This window comes from Callithrix jacchus, chromosome 13, assembly GCF_049354715.1.
Source record: "Callithrix jacchus isolate 240 chromosome 13, calJac240_pri, whole genome shotgun sequence".
NCBI lineage: Eukaryota > Metazoa > Chordata > Mammalia > Primates > Cebidae > Callithrix > Callithrix jacchus.
In genome coordinates this window covers 53,335,904-53,351,609 of record NC_133514.1, presented here as the reverse complement: position 1 = coordinate 53,351,609, position 15,706 = coordinate 53,335,904, and the positions used below count along the sequence as shown (strand labels likewise).

Sequence of the window (15,706 nt, the reverse complement as noted above, 5' to 3'; positions counted from 1 at the left end):
CATTTACATTTAGGGTTAATATTGTTATGTGTGAATTTAATCCTGCCATTTTGATGCTAGCTGATTGTTTTTCCTGTTAGTTGATGCAGTTTCTTCATTGTGCCAATGCTCTTTACCATTTGGTACATTTTTGGAGTGGCTGGTACTGGTTCTTCCTTTCCATGTTTAGTGCTTCTTTCAGGAGCTCTAGTAAAGCAGGCCTGGTGGTGATGAAATCTCTGTGTAATTGCTTGTTTGTAAAGTATTTTATTTCTCCTTCACTTATGAAATTTAGTTTGGCTGGATATGAAATCCTAGGTTGAAAGTTCTTTTCTTTAAGGATGTTGAGTATTGGCCCCCACTCCCTTCTTGTTTTTAGGCTTTCTGCTGAGAGATCCGCTGTTCAGTCTGATAGGCTTCCCTTTGTGGGTGACTCAACCTTTATCTCTGGCTGCCCTTAGCATTTTCTCCTTCATTTCAACCCCGGTGAACGTGAAGATATGTGCCTTGGGGTTACTATTCTTGAGGAGTATCTTTGTGGTGTTCTCTGTATTTCCTGGACTTGAATGTTGGCCTGCCTTGCTAGGTTGGGGAAATTCTCCTGGTTAATATCCTAAAGAGTATTTTCCAGCTTGGATTCATTCTCTCCGTCACATTCAGGTAGACTTATCAAACGTAGATTAGGTCTTTTCACATAATCCCATATTTCTTGGAGGCTTTGTTCATTTCTTTTTACTCTTTTTCTCTAATCTTGCCTTCTCGTTTTATTTCATTGAGTTGATCTTCGACCTCTGATATCCTTTCTTCTGCTTGGTCAATTGAGCTATTGAAACTTGTATATGCTTCGTGAAGTTCTCATGTTGTGTTTTTCAGCTCCATCAATTCATTTATGTTCGTCTCTAAGCTGTTTATTCTTGTTAGCATTTCGTCAAACCTTTTTTCAAGGTTCTTAGTTTCTTTGCATTGGGTTAGAACATGTTCTTTTAGCTCAGAGAAGTTTCTTATTATCCACCTTCTGAAGCCTGTTTCTGTCAATTCATCAGACTCATTCTCCATCCAGCCTTGTGCCTTTGCTGGTGAGGAGCTGTGATCCCTTGGAGGAGGAGAGGCATTCTGGCTTTGGGTGTTTTCATCCTTTTTACACTGGTTTCTTCCCATATTTGTGATTTATTTATCTGTGGTCTTTGTAGTTTGTAACTTTCAGACGGGGTCTCTGAGTGGACGTCCTATTTGTTGACGATGAAGTTATTTCTTTTTGTTTCTTAGTTTTACTTCTAACAGGCCCCTCTGCTGCAGGACTGCTGGAGGTCCACTCCAGACCCTGCTTGCCTGGGGCTCACCTGCAGCGGCTGCAGAGCAGTAAGGGTTGCTGCCAGTTTCTTCTTCTGCTATCTTTCTCCCAGAAGGATATGTGACAGATGTCAGTCTGAGCTCTCCTTTACGAGGTGAGTCTTTGGATATATGGGGGTCAGGGAGCTGTGTGAGGAGACAGTCTGTTCTTTATAGGAGCTCAAGTGCTGAGCTGTGAGCTCTGTTGTTGCATTCAGAGTTGCTGGGCAGGTACATTTAAGTCTGCTGCAACAGAACTCATAACCGCCTTTTTTTCCCCCAGGTGCTCTGTCCTGGGAAGGCAGGGGTTTATTGTAAGTTTCTGTTGTGCTGCTGCCTTTTTTCAGGGATGCACTGCCCAGTGAGGCAGCTGAGTCACAGTCTGCCAACAGAGGCATTGCTGATCTTCTGTGGGCTCCGCCCAGCTGCTGTGTGAACTTCCCTGCAGTCCTGTTTATAGGGATATGGTTAGAACTGCCTCAGCAATGGAGGCCTGCCTCTGTAATGGCGGACTCTCTCTGTAATGGCAGACTGCCTGGGCAATGGCAGGCTGCCTGGGCAATGGCAGACCACCTCAGCAAAAATGGCAGACTACCTCAGCAGTGGTAGACTGCCTTGGTAATGGCAGACGCCCCTCCTCCACAGAGCTGGACCATCCCAGGTTCAGCTGTGCTTGCTGTGAAACTCTCAATCCAGAGCATTTCAGATTGCTGGTGTTTGTGGGGGTGGGACTGGCCGCGCCTGATTACCTGGCTCCCTGCCTCAGAACCCTTTTATTTCAGCTGAGTGGGCAACTCTGTCTCCCAGGCATTCCAGTCACCAGTTGAAACAGCACCCCAATTTGTATGAGTTCTTGTGCTGAGACCTGCTGTGCCAGCTGAAACAGCTGAGCTGGGGGCTTGTGGCACTTTTTCTGCCAGGGAATCTCCTGGCCTGGCTCCCTGTTTTAGTCCCCCTTTTTTCAGCTGAATGAGTGACTCTGTCTCCCAGGTGTTCCAGTCACCAGTTGAAAAGGCACCCGGATTTGTGTGAGATTTTGTGCAGAGACCCGCTGCACCAGCTGAAACAGTCGTGCTGGAGGTGCTTTTCCGCCTGGGAATCTCCTGGCCTGGCTCCCTGTTTCAGTCCCCTTTTTATCAGTTGAATGGGTGACTCTGTCGCCCAGGCATTCCAGTTGCCTGTGGAAAAGGTGCCTGGACCCGTGTAAGATTTTGTGTGGAGACCTGCTGCACTGGCTGAAACAGCTGCGCTGGAGATTCATGGCACTTTTTCACCCAGGAATCTCCTGGCCTGGCTCCCTATTTTAGTCCCCTTTTTAATCAGTTGAACAGGTGACTCTGTCTCCCAGGCGCTCCAGTCACCAGTGGAAAAGGCGCCTGAACCCGTGTGAGTTTTTTGTGTGGAGATCCACTGTGCTGGCCAAAACAGCCACACTGGAGGCCCGTGGCACTCCTCCCCCTGGGAGTCTCTTGGTCTGTGGGCAATAAAAATCTGTCTGGAAATGCAGCAGCCATTCACCCTCTGCACTCTTGCTGGGAGCTGCAATCCAGACCTGCTCCTACTCGGCCATCTTGGATCCCCCTCATTTATTATTTTCTTATTGTGTGCAGAAGGTACATTTTCCTTTTTAAGCCTTTATGTCCCTTTCTAGCCCTGATTACATTTCAAATTTAATGATTTGTGGCAACTTTAATAGATCATCTAGGCTGGAATGCAGTGGTGTGATCTCAGCTTACTGTAACCTCCACCTCCCAGGTGCAAATGATTCTTAGGTGTCAGCCTCTAGAGTAGGTGGGATTACAGGCATGTGCCACCACACCTGGGTAATTTTTTTGTATTTTCAGTAGAGATGGGGTTTTGCCATGCAGGCCAGGCTGATTTCAAACCCCTGGGCTCAAGTGATCCTCCCACCTTGGCTTCCCAAAGTGCTGGGATTACAAGTGTGAGCCACTGCACCCAGCCCAACCTGTTTTTGTTTTTCTTTGAGACGGAGTCTTGTTCAGTCATGCAGGCTGGAATGCATTGGTCTAATCTTGGTTCACTGCAAACTCCACCTCCCACATTGAAGTGATTCTCCTGCCTCAGCCTCCTGAGTATCAGGGCCTACAGGCACACACCACCATGTCTGGCTAATTTTTTTTAGTAGAGCCAGGTGTCACCATGTTGCCCAGGCTGATCTCAAACTCCTGACCTCATGTGATCCACCCATCTCAGCCTCCCAAAGTGCTGGGATTATAGGCATGAGCCACCATGCCCGACCCCAGCCTGACTTTAATAAGTATCTCTTATCAGCCACATTTTCCATAAATAGAAAAATGGCATTCTACTTACAGCCACAGCTTCTGTTTTCACATCATCATTGCTATCTGGGGCGGTCAGCTCTATGAGGACAGGGCACACTTTGGTCTCCACATCAAATCGTTCAATGAGCTCCTGCTCCAGCAGAGCCAGCAAAGCTGCCTGACTTGTTTTCCTCACCTAGGAGAAAAATGAAAACACAAAGTTCATATGCGGCATGACAAAATTCTACCACTTGATTTTTATAAACAAAGATTTCACATCTCAAAGGGACCCATAACTGGCAAAACTTTGCAAATAAATATTTGTGTTTATTTTCTTCAACTATTATAAAGACTACAGAACTTGGTAGACTGCGTTATATAACAGAGGAAGTGAAACACAGCCATCCGGGTAAGAGATGCCTCACAAAGTAACAAACATTTTGAGGGATCCCTAGGAGGTTACCAAGTGAGTGTGCAGTTACTAGGCATTGTCCCTAATGGCATTAGAGATCTAGTAGATTTGTCAGACTCCAAACCCATCTTATCTAAGACAAATGTTCATTTTGAAAAAACAGTAATGAAGTTAAAGAGGAAAAAACATTCCCATGAGAACACTTAAGCTAGGCTATTCTCCATACATTATGCTACATAAATTTCTTTTATGAACATATAAATGGTACTTACCTGATTATTCTGATCTGCAAGATATCTAACCACAATAGGTAGTAAGAATTTGGAAAAAGCGTATGGAATTGAAGGCCGGTTTTCTTGACAAAACAGTGCGATGTGAGGCACCTGTTCCATTAGCTCCGCTCTCACGGTTGGTTCTATTGAGATAACCATAATGTGAGCAAACATGTTCTCCTACAGCAAAAAAAGCTTTATCTGGACTTCAGCGTACTTAGGAAGGCTTTGGACTTTCATTTCCAAAATATAAAGGACTTAGAAAAACATTCTTTAATTCTCCAATCCTTTTCACAATCATACACAGATCAATCCCATGAATGAAAAGAGGACCTTATCTTCAACCCAAGCTTTTGTTGTTCACAGTAGGCTCTGAGTATCTAACCATTTCTTAACAATAAATGAGTTTATTTATTACCTACATTGTGCCACACTCTGCTAGGGGCTAAAATCCTGTCCTATATTTACATCAATACTGTGATATATAGTATTATCCATAAATTCCACTATTTAATAACCTACTAGGACAAGTCATAAAAATTAGCTCCTGGCTGGGCGAGGTGGCTCATACTGGTAATCATAGCACTTTGGGAGGCCAAGGTGGGCAAACCACCTGAGGTCAGGAGTTCTAGACCTGCCTTACCAATATGATGAAACCCCATCTCTACTAAAATACAAAAATTAGTTGGGTGTGGTGGCATGCACCTGTAATCCCAGCTATTCAGGAGGGTGAGACAGGAGAATCACTTGAACCTGGGAGGCAGAGGTTGCAGTGAGCTGAAATCATGCCATTGCACTCCAGCCTAGGCAACGAGAGTGAAACTCAGTCTCAAAAACAAAACAAAACAAAACAAAAAAAAACTAGCTCCTAATCTCAACTTAATAGGTGAAAGATATATAATTAGAAATGGGTAAATGAAAATTAAAGGTGACAAATATTTTTTTAAAACCTGAAAAGATCCAAGTGCGTATGGAAAACTTAAATGTGAGAAATATGGCATTCCAAATCTCTGGGCTTCAAAAAAATGAAATGTCCAAGAAGTAATGGTAGAAAAATCTGTTAGTTATGTAAGGAACAAAAGTTCCTACTGCACATCATACATAAAGATCAAAAGTACTAAAAGGTAACATTAAATGTTCAATCTTGAGGTAGGAAGACAAAAATCCAAAAATCAACCATAAGACCAACTCATTTTACTTTATAAAAAACTTTTTATAAGCTGGGCACGCCTGTAATCCCAGCACTTTGAGGCCAAGGTGGGCAGATCACAAGGTCAGGAGTTTGAAACCAGCCTGGCCAACATGGTGAACCCTCATCTCTATTAAAAATACAAAAATTAGTCAGGTGTGGTGGTACATGCCCGTAATCCCAGCTACTCCGGAGGCTGAGACAGGAGAATCACTTGAACCCAGGAGGCGGAGGTTTCAGTGAGCTGAGATAGTGCCACTGCACTCCAGCCTGGGTGACAAAGCAAGACTCTGTCTCAAAACAAAGAAACAAACAAACAAACAAACAAAAAACTTTATTATAGATAACAGATGCCATACTTGGTTAAAAGGTAAAACAGTCAGGGAGCAAATGCATGTATAACAGAGTATTAGGAAGTGAACTATACAAAGACCACACTGTTCAAATAAATATAAGAAAGAAAATAAGGATACAAGTAGACAATTCATAGAAGACATGCAAGTGACTGAAACACAGACAGACATGATGAATTATCAGTAACGAGTCATTATATCAGACCGAACTAGAACTCTGATACCCATTATTATTACGCATTATTAAAGTTACATTCAAGTAAATATGTATGAATGTGTCCAATGGAGTTTCAGATCTCAACAAAAAGAAATTATCATAGCTTCAAGTAGAAAACATGGTATTTTACAAAGCTCAGAATCTTAACAAACCATCTAGAATTTCTATTATAGTGTTGTGCCATGTGAAGTTGGACAGATATGAACAAAATAGAGTATTTTTTTAAGAAAAACCTAATTTTTTTAAAAAAAGTAAACATAGAGGCCTCTGCTTTTCTCGTGGTCCTTAATTTTCTAAGTTAACACTGACAATTGCTTATATTTTTGAACCAAAAGTAGGACACAAGTTATGGTGTCAGTTATAAATGAAATCAGCAACTTTTATTTCTTCAAAGCCCTGCTTAGGCAAATAGACCAATGGGAAAAAAAATGCAGTCCAGAAACAGATGCATGCATGTATAGACAACTGATTTATTAAAAGATGAACAAGAAAAGATGGTCTTTTTAATAAATCGTATTATGTCAACTGGCTACCCACATTAAAAGAAGAAAAAGAAAAACAAGAGGGTACTTGTCCTCTACTTTGTATCATGCACATAAATAAATTCCAGGTGGAATACAGATCGAAGCATCAAGGCAAAAACAATAAGGATTCTCTGTGTTAAGAGAGTACGAAAAGATATATATGACTTTGAGGTTGAAGAAAATCTCTACAAAGACACAAAGGCACTACCCATAAAGGAAAAGCACTTCTCTTCTTTAAGAAGCATCACTTTGAGTGCAAAGACAAGCCACAGAGTGAAAAAGATATCTTTAATACACATAAATGACATTGGGCTCATATGCAGAATGAATTCCTGTAAACCTGCAAGAAAATGACTGCCAGTTTTTTAAAGGGGGAAGAGACTTAGACATTTCAAAAAAGAAGTCGGGTGTGGTGGCTCATGTCTGTAATCCCAGCACTTTGGGAAGCTGAAGTGGGTGGATCACTTGAGGTCAGGAGTTCAAGACCATTCTTGCCAACATGGTGAAACTTCGTCTAAAAATACAAAAATTAGGCAGGCATGGTGGTGGTGCATGCCTGTAATCCCAGCCACTTGAGAGGCTGAGGAAGAACTGCTTGAACCCAGGAGGAGGTTGTGGTGAGCTGATACTGTGCCACTGCACTCCAGCCTGGGTGACGAATGAGATTTCGTCTCAAAAAAATAAATAAATAAATAACCAAACAGCCAGTAAGTATATAACTTCCTCATTGGTTATTGAGGAAATGTAAATTAAAACCACAACAAGATGCCACTATATATCTGTCCATTCCAGGGGAAAATAAAGTATAAGCAGTTGGTAAATTTAGTGGAATAAATCAAGATAAAAGTGAATAAAAGGATGAAAGGTAAGGCAGAAGACAGGAACGTTCTCAGCTGCTTAGTTGTCTAAACAAAGAATACATACTCCATTCACTTTAGAGCTGTGTTTGATTCAACAGTCTTTATCTTACCCAAATACCACAATAAGCCCAGTTCTACAAATGAGAAACCTCAAGGTCAATTCCCCTCTCTTCCTCACTCTATCCAGAGGTTAGCCTTGGAATCAATCCCTCCTAGTACTTCAATTTCTATCCAACAATTCATCCTAACAACAACTGATTGGCTGGTCACGGTGGCTCATGCCTATAATCTCAGCACTTTGGGAGGTCGAGGCAGGAGGATCACTCAAGGTCAGAAGTTCCAGACCAGCCTGGTCAACATGGTGAAACCCCTTCTCTATTAAAAATATAAAAATTAACTGGGTGGTGGCGCATGCCTATAATCCCAGTTACTCGTGAGGCTGAGGCATGAGAATCGCTTGAACCTGGGAGGCAAAGGTGGTTGCAGCAAGCAGAAATCAGTCACTCTGCTCTAGCTTAGGCGACAGAGCAAGACCCTGTCTCAAAAAAACAAAAACAAAAAACAATTAATTGGTATAGTCTTCCAATTAGTCTTCTTGTCACCCATCTTTTTCACCATATCAGTTCATACTGCTACATTAAACTGTTCTAAATCACAAAACAGGTAAAGTCATCAGCATGGTCCATGATAAACCTTTACAATCTAGCCCCACCTACCTTATTTAACAGCCTAATTTTTCTAACCTGGAAACTCAGCAGGTTAGTCTCATTGTCACGCTGGCCTCATCGTTGACTATATGGGCCACCATCTTGAACTCCTCAAGCCTCTAAGTCTGTCTTTTCCTCTCCTGGGTATGCCCTTTCCCCTCTCTATACCTCATCATTCTATCAAATACAACTCAAATGTCACTACCTTTCTGAACGCTTCCCCGATCCTTCCCATTATAATTTACTGTTTATATGTTGGTTACATTCACTAAACTGTTAATTTGATGACAGAAATCCTTGCTCACCTTAATAACTATTCTAGCATTTAATCCAGAACCTGGTAATAGAGGTTTGATGTATACTGAACGAATGGAATTATGTCAATAGAAACATTTACTATGAATTTACCAATGTGAGAACATATTTTAAAATACACACACACACACACACACACACACACACACATTTATTTTAAAAAACTAGAGTTGGTAAAAAGGTAAAGGAAAACACAAATTTATCCTTAAAAATTAAAAGATGGAGCTTGCTGACGTGCCAAAAAGTCTGTCAGAGATGGAAAATATATTTTAATAAAATAATAGATTTAAGGAAAAAAGTTTTAAAATTTACTTTTGGATTGTTTCAAAAATCAAAAACTAAAATATGCTTAATATTAGCTTAAAATGGCATGTTTTACGTGTTAAGTATATTTTACTACAGCAAGAAACATATTTATAAAAACCTTAACATCACCATTTTCTAAGCCTCAAATCAAGTTTACCTCTTAATTAGACTTTCTTATCTTCACTTTGGAGATAAACCAACTTTAGTTTTACAAATGGTTAATCAACATTTTTTCCAAGTGAGAAAGCACAGAGAGAAAAAGCTTTCTATATTTGCCTAAAAAATGTATAGCCTCCTCCATCTCTTTTAATGTATTCAAAATTATTCTAGATATTTTTATTAATCCTAAAATATTAATATACATGATGCAAAACAATGTTTTTAGATTTGTTTTATGAGAAATTTCTAAAACTAAACTAAGCCTACTATAACATGCTGAAGTCTCAGTAACAAATTTTACTTTTGTTGTCACTGATGGGTTTGATAATTACTTAGGACACCTTTTAAAGATATCTCATATCACATTAACTTTTTCATTAGTTTTCAGAAACACAAATTTGGTCAAAGAAAACTTTCTAGAATAAATTCACTTTTTCCACATAAACATATACCTGAATCATCAGCCAATCTGCTAATTCTTTCCAAAACAGCAATACAATCTCTTTCATCATCGCAGACTTCCCTCAAGGTATCCAGCAAACTCCGGGCCACCATTTGTCTACACAAAAAAAGAAAATTATGGACGTTCAATAGCATCAGTAGTTAATATCTGGAATTTTATTTTTTTGAGATAGGGCCTCACTCCTGTTGCCCAGGCTGGAGTATAATGGTGCGATCATGGCTAATCACAGCATTGACTTCCCCGGCTCAGGCAATCCTCCCACCTCAGCCTCCTGAGTAACTGGGACTACAGGTGTACACCAATCCACCACACCTGGCAAATTTTTAAATATCTTTAGTAGAGATGAGGTTTCACCATGTTGCCCAGGCTGGTCTCAAACTCCTGGGCTCAAGCAATCTACCCGCCTTGGCCTCCCAAAGTGCTGAGATTACAGGCATGAGCCACTGCACCTGGCCAGTATCTAGAATTTTTAAAGACAAAATCTGTACATTTTTAAATAAATTTTTTTCTTATTACATTATTAAAACACATATTGTCTATAATTTTCTAATTGGCACATGCCAGTTTTGCTTTTATTTTGACAAGATGAAACTGAGTATTTACCTACGTATTTTTTATCTTTATCTAACTGAGTTGGCAAAAAGTTACCAAAAATTCATTTCAGTTATCCTTCAATTATCATAATGAAAAAACATACTCATTCATTATACAAAATGTTATCCTTACATATTTTTATTATTATGAGTTTTGCATCACTATATCCAAAAAATCTGAACAAACACTTTTTGATCTCCCAGAAAAGTGTGATATAAGTGATCTATGATCACAGCTGGAGAAACACAATGCAGTAGAAAGAATGCTGGCTCTTGGTCACTGCCGTGTGACCCAATGACCTTGAGCATCACCTGTTACACAGCAAGTACACAACATCATCTGTTGAAGGAATAATGTACTTCCCAATAAGCAATTTATATAAATATCAAAATTATGTCCAGTGGCAGAAAAGCAATGGTAATGGTATTTTTTTTTTTTTTTTGCAAAGAAAGCATGCTATATGCTTACTAGGATCAAAGAATAAACAAGTACAAAGCTGTTTATGCTATGATTATGAATAAAACTTGGTGACTCAGATTGTGCCTGTTAATAATGCCACCTTTGAAAATGGATACTTTCATTTTCCTACTGAAGTTAATAAAACTGCCCTTCCACTTCCACCTTAATAAAAAGAATATGAACGTACCTGTTAAATACGTTCTCGCTTGCAGCATACTTGTCCAATCTCCCCAGGGGTGTCAACATTTCATCTTGTGAGACAAAGTCCAGGGCTGAAGGTATAATAATCACATCAGACTCTGAGCTGTAGTCATCCACACCAACTATCAGAGACATCAGAAATACTCCTTATAACACTTTGAAACTAAAATGTACCCCTTGCCTGTCTGAAGCAGTAAAAATCTGTTTCTGGAATGGTACAAAAAAAAATTACAAAAAACTCTTAGAATCAATCCAGTACCCACAAATAACTAAAAGATACCTCCTCTCCTTTTTCTACAAGTATGTTCTACTTGGCTCTAAAGACACAAAGGTCAGAGGCCACAGAAACTCAGTATGCAGAAAACAGTGATGAGAGTCTTGAGAACATGTTCAATCAGGACACTAACAACTTGTGAATAGACACACAAAAAGTCAAGCACCAATACAGCTAATCCTGCAATGTAGAAGATAAAGCTAATTAAACTGGTATCTGACTTCGCTTAATAGAGGAAAGCTAAACACATTAGCATATTCATATTAATTAAATAAATATTAAATACATTTGTGCCAAGTACTACTAATAATTCTGCCTTCGAAGAGCTAATATTCTACAGAAAACAATCTACTTTAAAATGATCATTGTAATAAAAGTATTACTACAAACTAGATGGCCTGCCACTCATTCAAGCTGCAGGAGAAGGAAGAGAAGACCAAGGCAGAATGGCTAAAAACTAATCAAAAGTAATGATTTTAAAGGAATCAAACAACGAGAGTGAAGGTATGATTAAACAGCATTTACTACCAAAGAAATAAAGGAAGAACTGAAAAATGTGCACTGAATTTGGTACTTTTGTGCCATCCTGTGTGCTCATTGTTAAACAAGGGCAATTTTCCATGGTATGAAAGCTGAAAAGGCAAACCTGACTGAAGAGGTAAAGGAAAATATAAAAAAGTGAAGACAATGAGTACAAAATACACTTTCCAGAACTATGGTTGTGAAATAATAAACTGGATTAGATTACCAGCCAGGGCATTCAAGCAAAATAAAGATTATTTACTTTGTTTTGTTCCTAATGTTTAAAAGACAAAGATCTGCAACATGGTTATACAATGAAAGTAAACAGTCAACAAGTAAATATAAATTGAAGTTCTATGAATAAGAAAATATTCTGATGGAAACACTATAAGGTTGGGAAGGATGGAATCCAGAGCTAAGGTTTAAATAAGAACTCCACAACTGCTAGAGTTCAGGTCCTTTCCTAAAGCCCTAAGAGCTTTCCAAGAAATTTTTCTTATTACTTCCTGGCACTTCCTATTCTATCCCCTGCATTACTTTATTTACTTTCTGGTAAGTATTAGTTGTTTTACTTATTGTCTGTCTTTCTAGAGTAAGTTATTGGCTCTGAGAGGATGGGAATTTTTATCCCATTCACTGCTTCATCTCCAGAATATTTCCAAGCATTTAAGTATTTTTGAAACAAATAAATCTGTGCATCACTTATAATGAGATTTTTGTCTTTGCCCTGCAAGCTTTTTTATTAGGAGAGAAAAAGAAAACCGCCTAAGAAACTTCTCCCAAATGTTGCTATATGAGTAACAGAAAAGATTCATTTCCTGATGTAATGACCAATGTTATTGCTATTAGGGCATTTTTAAATGCCTGTTTTTGAAACAAATGTGTATATACCATAGGCTCATCTTACAGAACTGACCACTTTAAACAGGTAACACTGTTTTTACTCCCAATAGAACATTATCAAAAAGAGACTACAAAACACGGCACAGTTCTTTTTGTTAAAATAAAAATAATTTCTGTATTTAAAGAACACTTAAACATGCTCTTCCACTTTTGACAAAGCTGGATTAACAGGAAACAAGTTAACCCTCACACCTTAAATGGTTAAAAAAAAAAAAAAAAAAGACAGAACCAGGCATGCTGGTAGTGTCTATAGTCCTAGTTACTTAGGAGGCTGAATCAGGAAGACTGCTTGAGCCCAGGAGGTCAAAGCTGTGGTACTTTATGACTGCATTTGCGAACAGCCACTACACTCTAGCCCCTGGGAAACACAGTGGGACTCCCATCTCTTTAAGAAAAAAGATAAAACATAGGAAGTAATGGTTTCAGACACTGGGCAAAAGACAGTACTAGACAGTAACTCTGAGAAAGAGGGGGCAAATGAAATAAGCCCTATATTTCTCCAGCTAACTTCCCTGGAAATAATTTCTAAAGCACTAGGAGGGTCCAAATATATTCCAGCAGACTCTCGAGTTGAGGAAACAGAGTTGAGAATTAAGGGAGGCCAAGGCAGCTAGAATTTGCAGAGGAAGAGTATCAGAGAAGAGGGACCTTCACGGAGAAAGAACTTCAGAGAGCTACAGGAGGTCCCCTTGAGTTTTTAGGTGAGTACTGAAACAGTTTATGTGTGTGAGGAAACTACCTCATATTCTGGGAAAAATAACTACCTGAAATGATCAAGTGAACAAGTACCCAATAATCACAAATGACAAGGAATAGTTCATGTCTCCACCAACCAAAACTCTATAATAAATGTGGCAAAATGCCTAAGAAGTAGCAAATAATTCTCCTGGTTTTGCCTAACAAAGCTTAACAGGCTTCAAAAGAAACAAACTGTCTCCAACTGTGTCACAGAAGAAAACTCAAGTATGTGAATGAATATAAAAGTAGCTAGCACTCAACAAGGTAAACTCTACAATGCCTAGCATCCAATAAAAAATTACTAGGCACACAAAGTCAGGAAAATACAAACCATGAAGCAAAAAACTCAACAGAAACAGACCCAAAACAAAGATACTGGAAATTATAGTAACTATATTCCACACATTTAAGAAGGCAGAAAAAATAGAGCATGTTAAGAAGATCCGTAGAAGATGATACAAAACACCCAAATTAATCTTCTAGCATTAAAAAAAAAATGAAAAAATGTATTGGATAGGATTGAGAGGAAATTAAACATTACAGAGGAAAAATGTGTTACTGTGAAGAAAAAACATAAGAAAAACATCCTAAATGAAACCCAAAAAATATGGTGGCTGATGAGAATTAAGCATCAATCGATTGCAGGAAAACTCCAAGCATCCAAATATACATGCAAATGAAGTCCCCAAAGAAGAATGGGAGATATAAAATATATTTGAATAATGGACAAAATTTTTCCAAATTTGGTAAAAACTATCAATCTACAGACAGATTCAAGGGGTTCACTGAAACCCATGAGCAAAAAACATGAAGAAAATTACACCGAGGCACAATATAATCAAATTGCTGAAAGCTAGTGATAAAAACTTTTAGGCAGCCAGGGAATAATTCATGTTATATACAGAAAAACAAAAATAAGAATGACAGCAGACTTCTCCATCTAAAATACAAGCCAGAAGAAAACAGAGCAACATCTTTAAGGTACATAAAGAAAAAAACCTACAACTCCATACCTAAGAAATAGAAACCCAGCAAATATGAAGCTGAAATAAAGACTTTTTCAGCCACACAAAAACTGACATCAACAGCCGACACGCACTACAGGAAATACTAAAGCAAGTCATTCAAGCAAATGGAAAATTACACCAGATGGGAAATCTAGATCTATACAAAAGAATAAAGGGCATCAGAAACAATTGATATGAGGCCAGGCATGGCGGCTTACGCCTGTAATCCTATCACTTTCAGAGGCAGAGGGGAGTGGATCATTTGAGCTCAGGAGTTAAAGATCAGTCTGGGCAACATGATGAAACCCTGCCTCTACAAAAAATATAAAAATAAGCTGGGCATGGTGGTGTGTGCCTGTAGTCCCAGCTACTTAAGGGACTGAGGCAGAAGGACTGCTTGAACCTGGGAGGTCAAAGCTGCAGTGAACTGAAATGGCACCACTGCATTCCAGACTGGAGGAGAAAGTAAGATGCTGTCTCCAGAAAAAAAAAAAAAAAAGGAAAAAAAAAAAAAAGAAATGGTTACCATGGAATAAATTTTAAAAACCATTCTCTTATTTTTCAAATACCTAAAAGATAAGTGCTTAAATAAAAATATGTACTAAAAATAAACGGATAAAAATGTATTGTGGGGTTTACAACATATGTAGAAATATAATCTATGACTACAATAGCACAAAGGCAGGAAAAGGGTAAAGTATACTGTTGCAGATGTGTAAAGAGATACATTTACTTGAAGTTAGACTGTGGCAAGGTAAAAATTCATATTAATTATAAACTCTAAACCAATCATTATTTAAAAAGAAACATATATATACCAAAGACATATAACTTATAAGCCAGTAAACCCCATAAGGAATCTAAAAGAAGGCAGAAAAAGAGAATAAAGGGAACAAGGAAGAGATGGGACAAACAAATGAGAAACAGCAAGATAAGCAATTTAAACATAACCATATCAGTATGTACATTAAGTGCAAATGATCTAAATAGCCCAATTAAAGGCAGAGTCTATGGAACTGGATTACAAATAATGCCTAACCATGAACATAATTACACAGTGCAGAAATATTTTATACATCTTATTCTGGTCTACAATTCATAGCAAAATACCTTATTAATTATAAATCAGAGTTGTAAAAGCCACTCAAGACACTCTCATTTGGCCTCAGTTTTCTCCTTTTTAAGACTGTTAAACTAGCATAACCTTGAAGCAACTTTATAAAAGCTCTAGAATTCTATGACTATGACCAAACTATTTCATCAGTCTCACATTTGTTAAAGATAAACAATAAAATTGATTCTGACCAATAAAAAGCAGAGGGCAGTGGAAAAAAACTCCTGCAGCTGTGACTATCAAACATAATTATGTTTAAGACAAGCTTGGAGCACTTACCTAAAATGCAGATTCCTAGATCCCACACTGATTATGTTAGTTTGGAGTAAGGATCAGGAGCATTTATTTTAAAATAAATAATCCTACTATTTAAATACAAACTGTTAACTATATTTAAGAAGCATACTCCTAGAAGGTAACAAAATCATAGTGTTTGAAATGTTTTGCCACCTCTCTATCAATCATGAGATAATCACTTCCATACAAAGGGTGTGTTTCATTCTGACACAGACACTGGTGACAAAGGT

General features: G+C 38.4%; 1 protein-coding gene across 4 annotated transcripts in view; it reads right to left on the bottom strand.

Moving 5' to 3' along the window:
• Positions 1-15,706, bottom strand: part of PPP4R1 (protein phosphatase 4 regulatory subunit 1) — an 83,830-nt gene that overhangs the window by 48,952 nt on the left and 19,172 nt on the right. For 2 of the 4 annotated variants that reach the window (XM_035270557.3, XM_035270559.3), the window contains exons 3-6: positions 10,608-10,743; positions 9,357-9,463; positions 4,275-4,417; positions 3,640-3,786 (exon numbers count right to left, since the gene is read on the bottom strand). In XM_035270557.3, coding sequence (XP_035126448.1) covers positions 3,640-3,786; positions 4,275-4,417; positions 9,357-9,463; positions 10,608-10,743 — 533 coding nt within the window. The remainder of the gene's footprint in view (positions 1-3,639; positions 3,787-4,274; positions 4,418-9,356; positions 9,464-10,607; positions 10,744-15,706) is intronic. The other 2 variants (XM_035270558.3, XM_035270561.3) reach the window with 1 other exon arrangement.